The sequence below is a fragment of the Cydia pomonella genome, unplaced genomic scaffold (assembly GCF_033807575.1).
Source record: "Cydia pomonella isolate Wapato2018A unplaced genomic scaffold, ilCydPomo1 PGA_scaffold_159, whole genome shotgun sequence".
Taxonomy (NCBI): Eukaryota; Metazoa; Arthropoda; class Insecta; order Lepidoptera; family Tortricidae; genus Cydia; species Cydia pomonella.
In genome coordinates this window covers 258,657-280,732 of record NW_026907801.1, presented here as the reverse complement: position 1 = coordinate 280,732, position 22,076 = coordinate 258,657, and the positions used below count along the sequence as shown (strand labels likewise).

General features: G+C 39.1%; 1 protein-coding gene across 2 annotated transcripts; it reads right to left on the bottom strand.

Annotated features, from left to right (window-relative positions):
* Positions 1–671: 671 nt before the first annotated feature.
* LOC133533365 (kinesin-like protein KIF18A) lies at positions 672–21,574 on the bottom strand. 2 transcript variants are annotated; one of them, XM_061872329.1, is made up of 11 exons: positions 20,783–21,574; positions 20,022–20,240; positions 18,938–19,143; positions 17,382–17,526; positions 16,413–16,578; positions 15,626–15,712; positions 13,708–13,802; positions 11,245–12,145; positions 10,854–10,961; positions 7,955–8,046; positions 672–4,082 (listed from the first exon to the last, which is right to left on the bottom strand). In XM_061872329.1, the coding sequence occupies exons 1-10, from the start codon at positions 21,329–21,331 to the stop codon at positions 7,961–7,963; spliced, it is 2,562 nt and encodes an 853-aa protein (XP_061728313.1). In that variant the 5' UTR covers positions 21,332–21,574; the 3' UTR covers positions 672–4,082; positions 7,955–7,960. The 2 variants fall into 2 exon arrangements, with proteins under 2 accessions (XP_061728313.1, XP_061728314.1); XM_061872330.1 differs by lacking the exon at positions 7,955–8,046.
* Positions 21,575–22,076: the final 502 nt, after the last annotated feature.

Here is a 22,076-nt window from a genome sequence, read left to right as displayed (position 1 = left end):
CGCGAGGAACCTTTTTATTATCAAGGCAGCTATCCTACCATATAAGTTTCATTCTATCTTTCGATGGGTTTTTCTTAATGAATTTTTATAGCACGACTTAAGCGGCGAGCAAGAGTAATTGAAGCTACAAAAAGTCAGCTACCCCCACAGAGTACGCATTTTCTAGGTCAAAGAAATTGAATTCCAATCGTTGGTAAACGCCAATTGTAAGTGAAATAATGTACGGAAATGATCACGTGACTTTTTGTTACATCTGTCATCCCGATACATTCAGTCTTTTCGATCGACGTTGGCGATGTAGGTACGATTGTTAACTTGTCTAGTCCCCAGGCACTTACCACCATGATAATTGATTTCTGCTAATAGGACAAGAAGCGTCTAAAAGTAACCTATTAATACTTTGCCAACTGAGTTTTGATTTGACAGATCAAGCGCCGTTAGATTTACTACTGAAATCTGGCTTCTGACTTAAATAAAATAATGAATAAGTACTTACCTGGAAATTGTGTTTATTTTAATTATAAGAAAGGCCAAAGAAAGCCAACAAACTGTTTCAAATCAAATAATTCATCGCTCATAATAAAAGACACTAAAAATAGAAGTTCAGAAAATTTCCGGTTCTACGAAACTCATTTTTTTTAAGTAAAAAACTCATTGAAATAAAACAAATCTTACAGTCAACCCTTTTTTATAAATCAGTTATTACTTCACACATAATACAAAATACACAATATATTTATAAAATACATTTGCTAGTTAATTAGCTAACTTATTATTAATATAAAATACATTAGTCTGCATAATCTAGTTGAATGTTTAATCAAACAAATCGACTCCGGTATTCGACCGACATTTGCATTTTAATGCCAAAACCGATGCAACGGTAATATTATGCATAAATAATTAGGTTTCAAATTAAATGGTCGCTATCAATTGAATTAATGTGGTAACACTAAATACAAATCGTTCATATCAGATCAAAATGGTATAAGTATTAATTTGGAATTCCTGTTCCCTCGTTAAGGATAATGGAGTTTACATATATTTTACGGAAAATTTCCAAAACGTGGAAAGGTTCTCAGATTTTTTTGAAAATATCACGAGAAACAAATTTTCCATTTTACTTAAATTTTTTAACTATCCTCAGGAATTTCAGAGATTTTTCTATGAGGAAAATGACGACACTGAAAAATGTTCGTCATCCATTATTACGGGTTCTGACTTATATCGATTAAAACCGGTTGAGAATCGTGAGTGAAATACATAGTTCACCAATTTTCTGAACCTTTAGTACAGAAAATATCAAATTAGAAGTTACATTTGTGTATAACCCTTTATGCATCTGTTTCATCGCGCGGGTTCAGTAGCTACACGACCGTTTCTTTAATAAGAAAATAGTCGATAGCTAGTCTGTCTCGACGAAGGGAAATTACCTCTGTGTACACTTTCATATCTTGCCAACATCAAGATAAGAGTGGGCTAAGACTCAAGGATTGTATAATAACTGTAATATATATTTTCTTAAGGCCACCCCATTAGCGTCTCCCAAGCATCGGCGTCTAGTCAACTGTATGGTCGTTGCTCGACGCAATTTGGGCGCAACTGCGCAGCGACGCCATTTTCCATAGCGCTGACTAGACGCCGACGCTGGGGGGGAGCTGTCTTGTAAACCTTCGATACCCCAGATACATAATAGTACATTACGATACAAGTGCGAAAAATAGGAAATTCGAAACGAGTGGCGATAAATTAAAACACGACCGAAGGGAGTGTTTTAAATCGACACGAGTTGCGAATTACCTATTCGCACATGTATCGTACAACGTTTTACAGTACATATGGCCCTTTAAATGTTCGACACAGTAACATAATATGCTACTTCTCGCACTAGTGCTATAAAGTAGCCCCATATGTACTGTAAAAGACTGTTCAGTTATTTAAATTTGTCCAACAAATTGGTCCAAAACATTGGGTTGTAAATAGGCCAATCGAACTACCACTTTTGTACCTGCGATAAAAAACAGACCGGTAGTCAGTCTAAGCTAACTTTGCACCGAATTGCACCGAACGTGAGGTGTGTCATTATAAACGTCATATTTTCATAGAAATTAGACATTAATTATGACAATAAGCTTACCCACTTTTAAATTTATTCTAAGCTTAATAGCATCGTTCGCAAACGTTTCTGCTTGTTAAAAATTAATTTAATTATGACATTTCCATACTTTGTCATTGCAAAAGCAAGGCAGAGTTAGCATGGTTCCAATCTAGTATCCTTAGCATGTGTGCTCGTACCTATTGATGTATAGTCGGAAAAAATCCAAAAGCGAAATTCTCCACATAGAAAAAATTCTGAAACACCTCAAATATTTGTCACTGGTCTTTTATACGTATACCTAATTTGAACCTAATAGAACTTCAGAAAGTAATTCTAATATGGCGTCCAAAATTTTACCCACACATATAGATTAATACGGTAAGGCAAGATAAAATCTGCGTAAAAAGAATAAAAGAACATTTCTTAAAATAGGCACGTTATTGTCGGTAGTATTTTTTATAGTCATATTATCGCAGATCAACATCTTACAATAAAATACAATAATAATTACATAATTTTCTACATTTAATAAGGTACATATCAAACCTCCATATAAAACAAAAAAGTACAATCATTATAGAAATTACACAATTTCAATATAAAATACAACAGCCAAGCTATGTTACTAAGCATACAAATTAAAAATATTAAAGCAATGAATATTCTCAGTAAACAACGTAATCTAAATATGCTTTAGTCTAAATGCTTACAAATTACAATAAGACTAAAAATTAAATTCTTAATAATTACCGTAATATTCCGTTACAAATGAAGGTCGGACTTAAAGCTTATAAAAATCAAGCCTAATCGTGTCTCCTGATTATTTTTATTTCAGTGAAATCAAACTACCAGGCCAATTCGAAAGTGCTCTAACATCTAACCGATATTAGAATGATATTAAAATCATATCAGTTAAAGCCTGACCAAGCTAAGTTGGCAACGATTTTAATAGCCCAGCCTGTGCAAGTGTAAACGTCTTCGTGTTGACTTTTAAAATAACACTTGCGCTCTCTGGACTATCATCGCTGCCAACTTATCTTGGTCTGACTCTAGCTGTCATTCGCGCGTTCATTTCGCTCAGACTTGTCCGTACCAGTATTAGTGCGAGTGAGACGCCCGCGCGAATGACAGATAACTGATATGATTCTAATGTCAGTGCACTTTCGAATTGGCCAGAGTGGCCTGTATTCCGTGATGTAATTATTACAAGTGTCCTAGTTGTCAAATCATTATAAGTCCTAGATATGAAATCGTGGTGCAACGCTACTTCGTTCATCTAAGCTGTTTTTATTTCCTACATACTAAAATGACAGTTTGGCCAATTTTATGCCAATTTACTACCTTCAACCTACTCAAAATTGCCTACCATGCCCAACATTGCCTGGCCTAACGGTGCTTATTTACAAAATAAAATAAAGATGTGTGAAATCTAAGACAAAGTCGTGCTTCGAATTTGACAACGAAACGAGATGGCGCTGTACAGCTCCATACATTTTGCAGTAACTTATTGTCAAAAGTTGACGTTTGACAATTCAGTGACCGCAGTACAGCACCATCTTTTTTCGATGTCAAACTAAGGGGCACGTTTTTCCATAGACTTCACTTCTCTATTACAATAAATTATCTGAGAATCGCTACCATTATTAGGCTAGACAAAGACTACTGTTTTGTAGAGAATCTGTTTTAATAAGCCAGGCAATGTTGGGCATGATAGGCAATGTTCATCAACCAATCATCCCGCTTTCCTGACAAATCGGTTGGACAAATTGGGTCAATCTATCATTGTAATATGTGGGATATTAAAAGTAAATGCGGTGGGTATGTTGGTTGCTTTGTAACCTTTGATATGCATGCGGCGACCGATCTAACCTAATTTCAATCACAATAAGAACTAAATTATGTTGTCACTATTCTGAATATGGAAGTCACCGCTTATAAAGTACTTTGCTCGCATATTTTCTTTTTAACGCGCGCTCTGTCAGCTCTGAAACAAACACAAAACTTGAAGTTATGTATACTTACTTGAAATACACTCGAGAGCAATGAACACGGGTCATTTTCTATAGAAATACTAATAATGGGATACACACAAAATATCATTTTCCCATCACCTATTCGTAAAAGGTCTCGTCTTCTCTGCTGGGAGGCATCAAATGGGCCCTTGTCTTCCCTGCTAGGAGGGATCAAAATGTCACTTTTCTGTTCTAGGACACTATTTTTTTATACATGCTACTTGTTTTTTAGGTAAGGGTAAAACGGGACTCTATTACTAAGACTCCACTATCCGTCCGCCTGTCTGTCCGTCTGTCACCAGGCTGTATCTCTTGAACCGTGATAGCTAGACTGTTGAAATTTTCACAGATGATGTATTTCTGTTGCTGCTATAATAACAAATGCTAAATTAATTGAAACTTTATTTCCGCATAGATGATATGAAAAGCAGTAGCAAAATTATTTCCACCTTGGGCGTGAACACTTGAACCCCTCACTACGCGCAGGATTCAATGTACGCCCTCGTAAGTATATAATTTTGCTCCCTCGTGACACAATCTAATATTTATCATCGGTAATAAAGGAACGGATTGAAAACAAATTTATTTAAACTTATAAATACAGCACAGGTACTGTTTATTTTCATAAACCAACTCTAAAGCAAAAGTTAGTAAAACGTGTTAGTAGTTTTAGGATTAGGGCTTCAATATAAACAAACCGCGCTCCGACCTTACCCTAATATTATTATTATTTCGGCTTTAAAATCGTCCGGAAAGGATTTCGTTTGACCTAAATTTCGGTTACCAACACAAAACAACATCAACCCTTATTGTTATTAGGATTGTATTGCACGTGTCCAATTTCTTTGTCCAATGTGCATTGCGTCTCACTCTCTCATTAAGCAAAACGTGACAAGCAAGACCAACCCCGAAATCGCGAAAACATAATTCGAGGTAATCTTACGCATGCTATAGGTTATCTTACGCTTTCAATGCCCGAGAAGTCTTTTTTTAGGGTTCCGTAGCCAAATGGCATAAAACGGAACCCTTATAGTTTCGCCATGTCCGTCTGTCTGTCTGTCTGTCTGTCCGAGGCTTTGCTCGGTGGTCGTTAGTGCTAGAAAGCTGAAATTTGGCATGGATATATAAATCAATAAAGCCGACAAAGTCGTACAATAAAATCTAAAAATTTCATTTTTTTTAGGGTACCTCCCCTACACGTAAAGTGGGGGTGAATTTTTTTTTTCGCTTAAACCCTAGAGTGTGGGGTATCGTTGGAAAGGTCTTTCAAAAGTAATAGGGGTTTTCAAGAAACATTTTTTGATAAAGTGAATATATTCGGAGATAATCGCTCCGAAAGAAAAAAAAAATGTGTCCCCCCCCCTCTAACTTTTGAACCATAGGTCCAAAAAATATGAAAAAAATCGTGGAAGTAGAGCTTAAGAAAGACATTAAATGAAAACTATAGCGGACATGATCAGTTTAGCTGTTTTTGAGTTATCGCAAAAAGTTTTCCCTTCATAGTAAAAAGACTTACTTTAATTAAGTACTGATTATGCAAATTTGCCTATTTGTTTAACTCGGGTGAAAGGTACCGTGTCATCCCTTGGTTAACAATTTACTATACTTTAAGCTCCAGTTTAGCTTATTGTGACGGAAGAGTAACTACGGAACCCTACACTGAGCGTGGCCCGACATGCTCTTGGCCGGTTTTTTATTATGAAGTAGGCAGGCATTTGACCACGATCACACCTGATGGTAAGTGATGATGCGGTCTACGGTGGAGCACGCTTACCTATGAGATACATATTTACTCTAGCCTTGAAAAGGTTCAGATTGTACTCATGCGGAAACATAGAGTCGGGCAGGACATTCCACTCCTTGGCAGTTCGCAGTTCTTTAGCCTTTTGACCGCCACCGTCGGCTATGGCCGACATCTGAAAGACTTGCCAAGGACGCCAACGACGGCTACAGCCGACAGTTTCGCCAATGCAACAGGGACTAACGCGGGACTCCGTAAAGTTCAATTTGGCTTAAATAATCGTGATCGCCTGCGTTCGGGGCACCGCATGTTCCTTCACCGTCTGGCGTTCAAAAGGTTAAACATTACCCACTTCAATACTGAGAACGCGTCTGTATGGAGATACGCAGTCTTTACCATTTACTCGTCCACGGCAAGAAACGTTTATACCCATACTCTGTAAGCGCTCTAAGCCCGTCTGGCAACCTAACTGGAATTCAGGCAACATGCAGGCCCTCTAGACATGAGTTTGTGCTTCAGTATTATAATTATATTCTCTTGTTGAAACCTAGCGTCCTATGGTCTTAAGGAGGTATTTAGGATGTTGTACAGTCAGCGTCAAATAATTCGTAGCAGTCAAAGTAGCCAAATAGTTCGGTACACCATATATTTAGTATGGTGTACCGAACTATTTGGCCACTTTGACTGCTACGAATTATTTGACGCTGACTGTACCTACTCTTTGTGATATAAAGATAGTTTATTTTCCAAGTAGGCATATTACAATTCGCTTATGAACGTCCAATTAAGCTACGCCGGCTCTAATGCTACAAGATTTATATCCCTCCCAATATGGACCGGCAAGAAACTCGGCGGGACACATCTTTTCAAAACATGACATCTTATAATGCATAAATAAAAAAATACAATTTAAATGAAGAAGGAATAAAAAAAAACATAAACTTTCTTTTTCTATATTTGTAATAGATCGGCATTTCTATTTCAAGTTGTTCCCCCAAAAAAAAAAAGTGTCCCCAAAACATCATACAATTTTTTTTTGTCTTATTTGTTATGGTCATAGACGGTAGTATTGAAAACCGTAACCAAACATTTTGAAAACACTTTTTTTCTTATTAAAAAATAGAAAATTGTAGTGCAAAAAAAAATTGAACAACTTTAAATAGAAATGCCCAGATAACATAGTAAATAAACCGGACTAATTTAAATAAGACTTAATTTCCCTGGTTGGCATCGGTGTTGTAAAAAGTAATGCCTACGCCGATTCTTGGGAGTGTTAGGGTCGGTAGCACCTTGTTTTATTAGTCCATGGTTGCACAATTGCACTAAACTATCCGTCACCATCCACCACGTCACCAAAAAATCCGCAAAATGAAAGTATAAGAAGAGAAGAGAAGGAAGTTCCGGAACTCTGCTGACTTTAGCATAGTTCATTATGTACCTACAATTCTACAGGTCGTTTCAAGAAAAATAACACGAATAGAATGAACGAAACTTTCGTTGTGAGCAAAGAGAATTTGAAATTCACTGCCATCTTTCAACACATGATTAAAACTTTTGGAGCGCCATTTGACTTTTATCCTTATTCTTTCACTGATATGTGTTAAATTTGTTAGATATCAAAAAGTGGCGTCATCCTACCGGGCACAACCTAAAGGTTATGGCGCCATCGCTCGAAACGATGTCGCCATACATTTGGTCTTTAATAAGATAGCGAAAAGTTTTAATCATGTGTCGAAAGATGGCAGTAATTTTACTGTGGCTACAAAGTTTTCTTTGAGAGTCCACCTCTATTTCAAATTTTCTTTGGTTGTGAGTGACAGATGTATCGGTATACAGCATGGATACATTAATTAAGGTATGTAAAATCTAACACAATTTCGCACTTCTAATTTGACAGGTAAACGAGAAGGCCCTGTACAGTACAGCTCTATCCATTTTGCGGTAACTCTTATTCTAAAATGACATGACATCCTTCTCGCTCGCTCATACAGTAACTTACCTGTCACCGGCGCGCGGGCCTCGAGTAAGGATGCGCGGGGATCCTCTCCCTCGCACGCATGCATATACCCCACATCCTTCTCGCTCGCTCATACAGTAACATACCTTGTATCACCGGCGCGCGGGCCTCGAATAAGGATGCGCGGGGATCCTCTCCCTCGCACGCATGGATTTATACCCGACAACCTTCTCGCTCACTGTTAGTGTTAGTCACGGCACAGGACGGCACATGGAACAATAGGTTGTTGTTAGTAACATATACCTACCCAAAACAATCAATTTAAATTATACAGTATGTAATCTCACTAAAGGCAAAGCGTATAATTGGGTTATTTTTATGATATTAAATTGTTACAATTATACGAGTGCCTTTTTTGTAGTCGGTAAACGATTTTTGTAGCATCGTAACAGTTTTAGTTTAAGTACGACGGTCAGGCAAGCGAAGCTACATATGTGTTACTCTTGAATGAATTATTATATAAATATAAAATTATTTTATACAGGAACTCGTTTCTTTTCACTCAGAGCGGTAATCGTCTTGCCGGTAACTAACCAGATTTCACAAAAAAAAACTACCGCGTTAAGTGTCCGAATTAGAATAAAGTAGGCATCATAATTAATTATTTATATTTCTGATCTGAATGTTTTCAGCTTTCTTTATACGCTCTACGTCAGTTTACATACAGTATAATAACTAAATCTTACTATGTTACAAAAACCTTCACACCGAAATGGAAAAAAGTGACATGCGTTTTATATACGACGTACCTTGCGTTTTCTTCGCGAGCGGCGTGTCATCGCGCTGAAGCTGGAGTCGAATTCACACGGTTGAAATTGCAATAGCATAGCACATTCGATAACGACACTTGGACATTGAAAGCCGTACTTAGGTAAGTCGCCGGCGTTGTACCGCTTTCAAAGATAAAATGCAGTACTTACTGAGTGAAGCTATTGCAATTTCAACCTAGTGAAATAGAGAAGATCGTAGCTATTTGTTTGCATTTTTATTATAGTCGTTTGTTTTGTAGCTGGCCCCGAACGGCTAATCCTTTGTATATTGTAAGTAAAACCGTACGTGCTACTTACCTGCATAAAAAGTTTTGTACGCTAACCGGTTATCGAATTCCGACTCTATGGGAATTGCAATAAGATTCAAAATTAAGTAATGAAAAAATATGTTCCGAGGCTGGGTGTGGTCCCTCTACGGTTACCGAGTGCCGGCGAGTCGAACGCTAATAACCAATCTAAAATGTGTCATCGAGATCCGTTACAAAGGCGTCTTATCGGAGAGCACATTTACACTGGTTTTTTGAGCGTCGGACTAGCCCACGCTCAGGTGACAATTAGAATTATTTTTTGCAGGTACGGGCACGTCCGATTTTACTTACAATAGACAAAGGATTAGCCGTTCGGGGCCACCACAAAACGAGCGACTATACTTACTATAATTTGTTCCGAGGGGTAGCCTTAAACGCTAGAAAATGTCATTGTTCAAGTGTAAGCGATCAGTTTAATAAAACCTGCCAAGAGCATGTCGGGCCACGCTCAGTGTAGGGTTCCGTAGTTACTCTTCCGTCACAATAAGCTAAACTGGAGCTTATAGTAAATTGTTAACCAAGGGATGAAACGGTACCTTTCACCCAAGTTGAACAAATAGGCAAATTTGCATAATCAGTACCTAATTAAAGTAAGTCTTTTTACTATGAAGGGAAAACTTTTTGCGATAACTCAAAAACAGCTAAACTGATCATGTCCGCTATAGTTTTCGTTTAATGTCTTTCTTAAGCTCTACTTCCACGATTTTTTTCATATTTTTTGGACCTATGGTTCAAAAGTTAGAGGGGGGGGGACACATTTTATTTTTCTTTCGGAGCGATTATCTCCATATATATTAACTTTATCAAAAAATGTTTCTTGAAAACCCCTATTAGTTTTGAAAGACCTTTCCAACGATACCCCACACTCTAGGGTTGAATCGAAAAAAAAAATTCACCCCCACTTTACGTGTAGGGGAGATCCCCTAAAAAAAAAATTTTTTAGATTTTATTGTACAACTTTGTCGGCTTTATTGATTTATATATCCATGCCAAATTTCAGCTTTCTAGCACTAACGACCACGGAGCAAAGCCTCGGACAGACAGACAGACAGACGGACATGGCGAAACTATAAAGGTTCCTAGTTGACTACGGAACCCTAAAAAGTATCAAGTATAGCAGGATGATGCGACAACACACGACCTTATCGGCTAGACATGAAGGCGGACAGTACCTTGCGCGGGCCTGGCGAGCGGCTTGCCGTCGCGCGCCAGGCTGGAGCCGAAGCCGGGCGCGCCACCACACGACCTTATCGGCTAGACATGAAGGCGGACAGTACCTTGCGCGGGCCTGGCGAGCGGCTTGCCGTCGCGCGCCAGGCTGGAGCCGAAGCCGGGCGCGCCACCACACGACCTTATCGGCTAGACATGAAGGCGGACAGTACCTTGCGCGGGCCTGGCGAGCGGCTTGCCGTCGCGCGCCAGGCTGGAGCCGAAGCCGGGCGCGCCACCACACGACCTTATCGGCTAGACATGAAGGCGGACAGTACCTTGCGCGGGCCTGGCGAGCGGCTTGCCGTCGCGCGCCAGGCTGGAGCCGAAGCCGGGCGCGCCACCACACGACCTTATCGGCTAGACATGAAGGCGGACAGTACCTTGCGCGGGCCTGGCGAGCGGCTTGCCGTCGCGCGCCAGGCTGGAGCCGAAGCCGGGCGCGCCACCACACGACCTTATCGGCTAGACATGAAGGCGGACAGTACCTTGCGCGGGCCTGGCGAGCGGCTTGCCGTCGCGCGCCAGGCTGGAGCCGAAGCCGGGCGCGCCACCACACGACCTTATCGGCTAGACATGAAGGCGGACAGTACCTTGCGCGGGCCTGGCGAGCGGCTTGCCGTCGCGCGCCAGGCTGGAGCCGAAGCCGGGCGCGCCACCACACGACCTTATCGGCTAGACATGAAGGCGGACAGTACCTTGCGCGGGCCTGGCGAGCGGCTTGCCGTCGCGCGCCAGGCTGGAGCCGAAGCCGGGCGCGCGGCGGAGGGGCCGCGCCACGCCCACCGCGGCCTTCACCGACGATACTGCGCCACAATACAACAACGTGAGGACGAATACATTCCTCCGTCGTATGCTCGTTCCTAATATACATAATAAGAACGAGCATACGACGGCACAAAATTACAAATACAAATATGCAGGTTGAGAAGTTTCCAAAAAAGCTGTTAGAAATTACATAAATATTTCACATTATGAGAAATTACATATTCTGATCGTGCGCAATCCATGTTGCTACGCGGCTATTAAATACCCTACACAAACTATTTAACAAAAACATAACATTTAAAGAATATAAATAATATTTACCTTTGTCATTAAAATTAAAGGTCCTCTGCACATTCGTCCTGTCTGTCAGCCCTCTCTTCAAATACACAGGTTCATGTTTCACGTTCGGTTTCAAGTTAGGCTCCAATTTAGGTTTCTTCAACGCCTCCATTTTACCCGCCAGCACAAAAGTGGAGTTTAAGTCGTGTGGATCTATAATTCCTGCGTTTTCCTTATCCGATACGACATCAGCCTCCCGCTTTACCTTTTTGGCTGAATTCAGAGTTCTCGTCGTGTCTAAAATCTCGAAAGAATCATCGATGACTATAGTCACGTTATTGGCCAGCTTTATAGGCGTACCCTTGCGTTTCTTCGGCGAAACTTCACGGTTCTCGGCATCGGTTAGTTCGTCACTGTCTGTGACAATATCGACCGTAGCGTTCGATTTACTCTGGACATCGTCTTCGTTCATGTTAAGGCAACAAATTGATTTGAATTCTGGATCGTTACACTCATCTTCCGTGTCCCAGGATATAGATTTCATAGATTTAGCTTTTTTCATAACATCTTTGTATTCCATAGCTAACGCTGGAGGTACCTTTTCGTAACCTCTTAAGGTTAGGTAAAGCTTTTTGAGCATGCTGGGCATGTCGCTCATGTATTCTGTGAACATGTTTATTTCCTTGTGCTGTATCCAGAGTAGTTTCTTTCTCATATTGTCGCTGGCTTTAGTAAGTCTCAGTTCTCTTTGGAGGATGATGTTGTCTGTGAAGTCTTTTAGGTCTGGGCAGTCGGTGGCAGCTTGTTCTAAGGTAGTTTGCAACTGTTGCCAGCTCTCGCCACATTTGGTTTTTGCTTCGAGTATTTTCGCGTCTAAATGTTGAGCCTTTTTCTCGTAACTTTCGGCGGCTCGCTCTTGACGGGGGATGTCTTCGGTAACCATCTGAACAATGGAATAATCGATTAAATTTCAAACTGTAACTAAATTTTGATACAAATGGAATAATTATAAATTTAATATTTAAAGCAGTGAGAAATTTGCTCAATTAAATTTCGAGCTTGATGTAAGTTTTTAACTTGAGTTTATAAAGTAGTTAGAAACTTGTTGGTAAGTAATTGGAGCGTATCAATAACAAAAATACTTCGACAGAGCTACAGAATAGAAAATTAAGTTTAATTAATTGATGTCCTATCACTATAGCATGTTAGGCTATTTACTAAGTAGATATTGTTATGTTGGAATCTTAATTATTCGATATTCGCGTAGTTTACTCAATAGTTTCAGCCGCTCATAATATCATTAACTATGTTTTAACTCGTTTTGAATGTAATAATATATCAATTAGGCACAATACCTCGTAATGGTATGACGTATAAGGTTTCTATTTAATCCCCAATAGAACAGAAGGGGAGCTAATTATTAATTAATGTAGTTAATACGGCTTCTATAATCTTCAAACCTTGCTTGAAGCATACATAAATCAAAAATCCTTCTGCATGGCTAGCACACCTCGCCGTTTTCGCGGGACTTGATATAGGGTAATTCCGGGTTAGATGGCTATAAGGGCGAGATGGTCCATCGAAATATTTCATAGTTCTTATGACAAATGTCACTAGTTTTTATTTAGTACGTTTCACATTTCACATCATACATGGGAGCAAGAATATGACCAAAATTTTGACGAAATAAAACGAAAATGTACGTAAAATCTTTGTTGATTCTTTTGACTAGAGGAAATATTTTTAAAGGGTTAATATTTTTTATGATGATCATCGAGTCTCAACTTGTTTCGTTTTTAGGAGTGGTCATTACTTCCAGACGAAAAGTAGAGATGGCAGATGGCCAGTTTTAGCTGGGGTATTATGGCCATATGGCCTTGGAGGGAGACAGTGATGAAGATTCTATCACGGATAGGGTATTCTGAAGGTTATCGAAAAGCAGTGACGATGTCCCCTTATGCATGATAACGAATAAAAAAAAGAAAAGAGAGAAAAACAACTATTGTGGGTGTGGAATATACTATCGCCATTTTCATCCAAGATTTCATAGAAGTGCGCTGTTTGCTGATACTGGGTGACCTAAATGAGGTTTAGACTACTAAAGAAGAGAAGGCACTTGAGTAAAAAACTAAACTGAACAGTTAATTTATGGCACAGTTAATCACTGTCCGGGAGTGATCTGGACCTCGGGTGAGATGGATAATTGTAATTTTGTTTTAAAAAAATTTTCAAACTGTATTTATAAGAAATATTTTTTCTTTCAGTCATTTTCGAAAGTCGATTAGGTAGTATTAATCTAATTTATTTATCGCGTGTCAAAAAAAATATGGCCATCTACCCCGGACTTACCCCAAGATGACGCATAGGTGCGTCCTTCTCGCACGATTCACAGGAAATGTGCAAGCAGTCCTGCAGTAAGAATGACTGTGAAGAACATCGCACTGAATACTTTATTCAGCACACATACCTATGATAAAACGCTAGGTAATCAGTATAAGCGCTCACCAGTTCGATGGCCTCGTTGGAGGAGCGGTGCGCCAGCGCGGCCACGTGCGAGTGCGCGCGCGCGCGCAGGCGGTGCCGCAGCGCCAGCACGTTGCCTGTACACATACACATACACATACACATACACATACACACATTCATAATGTTGCGGTCCGCTTTCACAAAAAAAATACCTATTTATTTTCAGACAAAGCCCATTGAAATATTTTAAACGAGGTTTAGACTAGCAACTTGCATGCAATTTTCGCCACATTGCGGTATCTGATCAAACTTTTGAATGCAGTTTACCTTAGTAGTGGTAACGTAAATTGCATGCAATTGACAACATTTCATATTTCTGACCCTATAATTTTATTGCTTCTCTCCATTTTAATTGAAACGAGGAATACGCTGATAGTATTTTTTCACAAGGAATTCTACAATAACGTAACTCCAGTTCTACGTTAGAAGCTAGTCTTGTCTCGATGGAAAAATATCTCATTGACCCCACCTTGTCGTTGTCAATGTTTTAAACTGGTCCGTGGTTGGTTTAAAACAATTTTGACAAATTATCAGATTATTACGACGATTTTGGATATAATAACGAATACTGATACATGAATACGACACCAGGCTTTCATACGGATACGATGGACCGACGGATAAATACTAACGAATATAAGTAATGTAATTCAATGTTTGTCCGATGTCTTCGAGGATTTTTTTTGCAGTAGGTAACGGATGAAATAATATTTGGTATACTTTGGAGGAGTGGAATATGAGTACCTCATCGATAAAAACGATTGATAGATAGTAACTTAATTATGGCCTTAAATTTCTCTTTGTTTTGAATTTCAATCAATATATCGTATTTAATTGACAATGTCAAATACAATATTATGACACCCATCTTTTTCTTGTGGTGAATGGCAATGGCATTTCACCTATTATGGCGTAAATTGGTGAAATTTCAATTTTTTTTTTATTCCTTTGTATTTCCTGTAATAAGCGATATTAAATTTATATTAATATATTGCAGTGTTCAGGAAGCAAAATTCTTCGAAATCATATGTAAAATTTCAGGTGTTATAAAAATGAAATGTTGTCAATTCACGCATCGCTTTACAGACTAACATACATATAGATCGTGTCGGTTCACGACGACGCGTGCCTTGACCCGTATGTCATGTTATTAAAGGTTAGATTCGACAAATCTGCGCTTCATCGTGGATGACACGGAGTATACAACGTGGCTCTGTGAGCTGTAAACCTTGAGGGTCTGTCTCTGACGAGCATAAAACGGAATGAATATTATTGGCTCGGCCATTTTAAAACATGATATCTTAATTGCATGACAAAAAGTAACGTTCTCAAGCAAAAGGTACCACATTGTCCCTTGCCATAAGGACGCTCTGGCAGGCACAGGTTACTCGTATAGAGATACAAACAAATTTCGTCCTTATGGTAAGCGAAAAACGGGTACCATTTACTTGAGAACGTCACAAATCCATGGATGAGTGTAGAGGAGAGCAACCGAACAGACATACATAAGCTTCTTTGCCCAAGCAAAAACGGAAACGCATCCTCGATTATAAACTTCGAATTTCTGTCTATCTCTTAAAAGCGGGAGTTGACGTCAAGAAAAAGATTTTTAAATAAAATAAATATTGTCCCCAATCTACCACAGTTCAACTTAGCCCCAAACTAAGCCAAGCTTATACTATGGGTACTAGACGACGTTACACATACGTATCTAGATAAATACATATTTATATACATAGAAAACACTCATGACTCAGGAACAAATATCTGTGTTCATCACACAAATGCCCTTACCAATAATCAAACCCGGGACCATCGGCTTCATAGACAGGGTTACTAGGCCAGACCGGTCATCATTTACCAAATATTTTATGACATGCGGCAGAATAAATCTTACCCCTTGTTTGCAGACCAAGGAGATGCATCTCGCAGGCGTCGTGCAGCTTCTCCGCTTCCAGGATACGACGACGCCACTCCGCTCGGGCTGTTATGAAAACATTTCAATTTTGGTTTTTACACTGCTATGTTTGCACTGACTTGGCAGTTACAGGAGTGTCATTTCTAGAGATGCAACGAATATTCGGCCATTATTCGGTATTCGGCCTATTCAGCCACAATTTTTTTTCTATTCGGCCGAATACCGAATAGTGGCAGAGTATTCGGCCGAATACCGAATAGTATGTTAACACGTAGATAACGGCAAATGAGGGGTATAAAAGTAACAACCTACAAGTCAGACTACCCTTATATTCATACGAGTACATAGTAATACAAAAATATGAGAAAAATATTTTTTTTACACACACGACGAAATCTAACGCACCGCAATGTCATGCAGAATAAGCGCAATTTCTATTTATGTAGTTCTTTACTACTTATGTGATAAGACTACAAAATGCGAAAAATTGGAAATTCGAAACGAGTGGCGATAAATTAAAAAACCCAACCATAGGGTTGTGTGTAATGTAGCATTGCGAATCACCTATTCGCACATGTATCTTAGTCTTACAACGTTTTACAGTACATATGGCCCTTTAAATTTTCGACATGGTTACGAAATGTGCTAATTATCACACTAGTGCGGTAAAATAGCACCATATGTACTGTAGAAATCATTGTAACACATGAAAAAAAAAGTATGATGTCAGATTTAAATTTGACTCTTGTCATTGGTGTAGCCTAACCTTTCTCTTTAGCCAAGTTGGGCTGTTGCTTGCCTGCCGCAGGTTGTATGCTACTCAAAGACAGCTTGGCCTCCAATTCCTTCACTCTCTTCTTCAATTCTTCCACTGTCTTCACGTATTGCGAGAGTTTCATGTCGCCGTCCACTATGTTCTTCTTGATGCTTAGCTGGTTAACGAATTATTAGTAATTAGTAAATGAATAATATAGTCCAGGATTTCCCAAACTATGGGCCCAAGCGAATCTTGGGTAGGCCCTGTATAGATTAATACAGTGAGTAAAAGACGTGTCTATCTCGCGGGCGAGATACTGTCGCGTAGCTTCTGTGCAAGGCCAAAGAGAATTTGAAATAGAGGTGTATTGTCAAAGAAAACTTTGTAGCGACGTAAATTTACTGCCATCTTTCGACACATAATCAAAACTTTGAGAACGCCATTTGACTTTTTTTTTCATTTGGCTGTCTTGGACCATATACTCTGCCAAGCCTGCCAGTTGTCAGTCGAAAAGGCACCAAATTTGAAAAACACCTACGTGAAAAATGTCCCGTACAAAATTTGAATAATTGCAAGCGCTGGTGGCCTAGCGGTAAGAGCATGCGATTTGCAATCCGGAGGTTGCGGGTTCAAACCCAGGTTCGTACCAATGAGTTTTTCGGAACTTATGTACGAAATATCATGTGATATTTACCAGTCGTTTTTCGGTGAAGGAAAACATCGTGAGGAACACGGACTAATCCCAACAAGGCCTAGTTTACCCTCTGGGTTGGAAGGTCAGATGGCATTCGCTTTTGTGAAAACTAGTGCCTACGCCAAATCTTGGGATTAGTTGTCAAGCGGACCCCAGGCTCCCATGAGCCGTGGCAAAATGCCGGGACAACGCGAGGAAGAAGGAAGGACAAAATTTGAATACCGCGCCTTTATCCCTTGACAAAAATGGTTTGACAGAGTAAAAGTAGTCATTTTCATATTCACCTGTATCTTGTTGGCGCGCGCAGCGTACTTGAGCGTGTTATAAGTGTCTTCGTAGCTCATGCTGGCGGGGGAGATGTTCGCGATCATGACAGTTTTGCAGTTGCCCCCGAGACTGTCCTTTAGTAGGCGCGTGAGCTTCGAGTCTCTGTAACAACAATTTAACCTTTTAAGGCCACTTGCAGCAATTACTAACCCGGGGTTAACTGGTTAAACCTGGAGTTAACATGGTTACTAGTACAATTTGACACTGGGTTAACGCTTTAACCGGTTAACCTCAGGGTAGTGGGATGGTGCAAGTAGCCCTTAATCACTTAACTATCAGGGACCTAAATATGCCAGCCCAAACTAAACGTAGTTTCAAATTTAGAATGGAATTATGATTCTATTTGAAATGGATTTTGATTTGATGCATAATATGTGTATTTTTCCCTTTATAATTAATAATAAATGAATAAATATTTCGGGACATTATTACGCAAATTGACCCACAGTTAGCTCAACAAGGCTTGTTGTAGGTACTTAGACAATAATACGAGTATATATAATTTGAAAATATTTATATATTCTTAAGAGGGAAGAATAGCTTTGCGATCCTAGCGAAATAACAGTATTTTTTCTATGAAATTCCATTTCGGGAGAAAACGTTTTCCACTAAGTAAATCTTAACAAATCACTTTGATTTCGATGTCGATCGGACGATCGTGTCAGCATAATATATTCTAGGTTTATAGGTTTCGCTTTTTTCTACATTATCTCCAAAAAAGAAAACCTATAAACCTAGTTTTTCATTGTGTCAAGAATCGAACCTATTCAGTAATTTTTCCAACTGTCTTTGTCCATATGACTTGACCAACATTTTATTCCACCACACCCAATAACACTTAAACTTTCAAACACTATGTTTAAAGCACTTTTAGCCTATGCCCGAATTAAATCAACTATTGTAGTGCCTCTTGCCACTTGTGTTGTAAAAATATAACGAGTTGTTAGTTTATAAACAAACGTAGTAATTAGCGTTAAGGTAGTTTTTTACGCACCGCTGTGCTCCTGTCCCGCGCCCGCGCCACCAGTATTGAGTCACCAATCCTACGTTATACCTACTTCATAATTGTAATACCTACATAAAAATTGGCCATGCCGGGACGGTAGGACAGTGCAAAATTATGTACCTTTTTATAAGTATAACGAGCGAGCTCATCGCCAACAAACTGTCTCGCAGTTTGGCGAATATTTTGTTTTGTGGTACACATATTTTATATTTTAATGTTGTAATAAAAAAAAAAAAAAAAATCCTATCCCCAGAATGTCACATACGCGTGCTGGCTTGCTAGCTAGAACCAAACTGAGGGTACCGTCAGATCTTATCTACTCACATCTCAATATACATATAACAATACTAAAAAAACATGGAGAATGAAAATATTTAGAAGTGAAAAAACATTTTCTTTTTTTGTATGGATCATATGATCGTGGTATGCTTCCCTCTTAAATACATTGAAAACACCTACACTACAAATACGAAAACGTTGGCAGTGAATGTGTTAAATATACGTCACCTATAAGGTATGTAGCTGCTCCCGTCAGCAAGCTTGTTGATGCAGTTTCCCAGCGACAGCAGACTCCGGTTGATATTAGCGCCTTCTTTGAAGCGCTCGCCGCTGCAGCCGGTGGCAGACGCGCGCTCGCTACCCGCCAAATCGATCATGGACAGTTTTACGACTCTGGCTTGGCCGCTGGTTTTGTACCGCATTTTTATGTACACCTGAAAGATATGCTATGTTAAAAATCCGATATTTACTTAAACCATGAAAATTATTTGTATAGACAACATCTATCTCTCTGCGTGAAAAACCAATGTATGGCACCAGATCCAGCCAACATCATGGTTTGATTTATATAGCTATGAGTGTCTTTATGTGGCAGGCATAAGATGTCAGGGTGCGCCTAGCTAGAGATAAATGATTTTCTATACAGTAATTACATTAAATATTTAAGTGGCAATGCCACACTGCGTTAAAGTTACCAACCAGTAACCAGCAATATCTTCAAATAGCAGGTCTTGTGTAAAATATATGTAAAAATATGAAAAAATTAACGAGTTGAACGAGAAACCGTTGGTTAGGGCAGCAAATAACCATTTGCTGTGGAGATCCTTGGGGGAGGCCTTTGTCCAGCAGTGCTGCTCTTTCGGCTGAGATGATGATGATAATGATGAAAAAATATAACTTGTTATAAAAATAAAAATGTTATGGTACAATATAAATCTGATGCAAGTAAGTCACACTTTCAGGTAAAGTAACTAAGAATGTGCTTCAAAACGTACAAAATGACAGCAAGTCAAAGAGTGCACATGACATTTTAATCTTTGTTTATGTTTGACTTGGAATTCTGTTGAAACTGTACACTATTTGCACAGTACATCATTAGTCATCAGGGTTGAATTTGTTGTCAGTGTAAAACAGGACCAGGATTTCTAAAACTTATATAATCTCATACCTCTATTATTTCACAGACAATGCTGAACTAGCTTGATGAGCAATTTTTTTCTAAATTTTATTTTTAGCTGCAAGGGAGCCAGCCTTGTTGCAAAACCTTTAGAAACACTGGAGAAACCCTAGGGTTTAGTGATTTGGAAAGTACCTGAAAAACTGCATGACTCCTCGAGCTCTCTGCATTGGCATCAGTGGGGTGCTGGGTTCTGTTCTTATTCCCGTTCTCCAGCATATTCAGCAGCTCCCGGGCAGTGTTGATGTTCTCTAAAGTGAGGCCGGCTACCATCACTCCGTACTTTGAGTCTTCTCGGAGTTGGAGAGGGGTTTTTGAGGGTTTAAGCAGGTCAAACACATTTTCATTGTAAACCTGGGAAAATGTGTGTTTTTTAATCTAGGCTGAATTATAATTGACATAGTACTGACTTACTTATGCATAATGTAATTTGCATTTTTATCAAAACCATATTTTGGTAATGTTTATAATATAACAGGTCAAAAATAAATTGCTTGTACTATGTAAATACATAGAATACACCCAACCACTCAGAAACAAATGTCTGTGTTATTAGACAGGCACAGAGCGAGCATATGTGCGAGGAAATCTCCTTGCACAAACACCGGCCAGTGTAGCCGTGACTTGGCTAGTTGGACCGCAAGGAGATTGCCTCACACATATGCTCGCTCTGTGTGGACCCGCCTATTCACAGAAATAAATGCCCTTTCCGGAATTCCAACACAGAACCATCGGCTTTATAGGCAGGGTCACTAGGCCAGACTGGTCATCAAAGCAGTAATTAAGTTTTTAGTCCATTACTTTGATAATGCTTTAAAGTTAATTTTCTGGCAAGTGCCCGATTTCACTTGTAAAATACTTAAAGTACCGCCATACTTAAATGTAAATTTACTTACTTCAATATAAGAAACACCGATGTCAAACTCTCTTTCCTTTTCGAAGGAATGTATAGTGTAAAAGAGATGCTCCATAGTCAGGTAAGTTATCCCCGGGTTCTCTTTACTACCTATCATTGTGAAAGTCTTGCCCGCTCCCGTCGCGCCGTACACGAACACCGAACAATTGTAACCCTCCATCAGTGACACCAAGACATCTTTTGTAGTCAACTCAAAAATATCCTTATTAGAAGCAGTTTGTCCACAAACATTGTCAAATACAAACTTCAACTCCTTATTCGCTCGCCGTAACACATTCTTTGTTGGTTGCTGGACGCCTTGGTAGAAAAACGGACGCATTTCTTCCTTGGGATCAAAAACTAACATAGTATCGTCGACAACATCAACCACCACACGATTGTTTGCCGCTTTCTCCCTTTCGTTCAAAGGCCGGACGCGAACCACCACTTTTATATTAGCTGCCATGTTCTGCGTAGATCCACACTTTGAAGGCAAAGCACCACACTTTGATTTTGCCCCGATCAACGGAGCAGCTCGAACCATTTTCATCTCAATACATCGATCATCAATATAATGAAATTACACTGTTTCTGAACACTGCGATTAATATTTTCAACTTTGTTTCCAGTCATAAGACATTCAATGAAGCTGAATTAGCACTTTAATTAAGTTTTTGAAAAATAGCTCATAAACAGTCAACGACTAAACAGCGTCTACTATGTAACCGTCAAGATTCGAATTTTGAATTGACAGCAAAGGAATACAGGGAATACGACCAGTGTTGCCAACTCGGATTTCGAAAATATGCTAGACTCATGTCTAGCATATATGCCATAAATATGCTACATTTTATTTTTTAATGTGCTATAAAAAATGCTAAAATGTCCGTGAGTGTGTCTAAAAATACGCAGTCAAAGTCAAAAGTCAAAGTCAAAATATTCTTTATTCAAATAGGCCTAGCAACAAGCACTTTTAAATCGTCAAATTTTACAAATATCATCTTAATCTAAATATCAGAGCAATTTATTGATGCAGTTATTATTGTTCTAAAAAAAACATTGAACTATTATAGATATGGTAAACTTAATAATAAGAATTTCACAAAAAGATCGTCAAACATCAAAATTGTATAAAAATACTAGCCTAGAACCTTTCTAGAATAAAATCTAAATGTCAAAAAATACGGTATATATATACATTGAATTATCAATTTCATCATTAATAACATAACAATAAATAATTCATTCTTTACAATCACACTTAATCCCACGGTGTCACAGTAAAATGCTTGTTA

What these genes read in the sequence shown, in the direction of transcription:
- LOC133533365 (XM_061872329.1), bottom strand. Translation starts at nt 21,331, where the DNA reads ATGAAAATGGTTCGAGCTGCTCCGTTGATCGGGGCAAAATCAAAGTGT. An exon ending in CCTTGGTCTGCAAACAAGGG is followed by an intron (nt 13,803 to 15,625) that starts GTAAGATTTATT and finishes GTATGTGTACAG; the next exon opens with GCAACGTGCTGGCGCTGCGG. An exon ending in GCTCGCCAGGCCCGCGCAAG is followed by an intron (nt 8,047 to 10,853) that starts GTACTGTCCGCC and finishes TAACACTAACAG; the next exon opens with TGAGCGAGAAGGTTGTCGGG.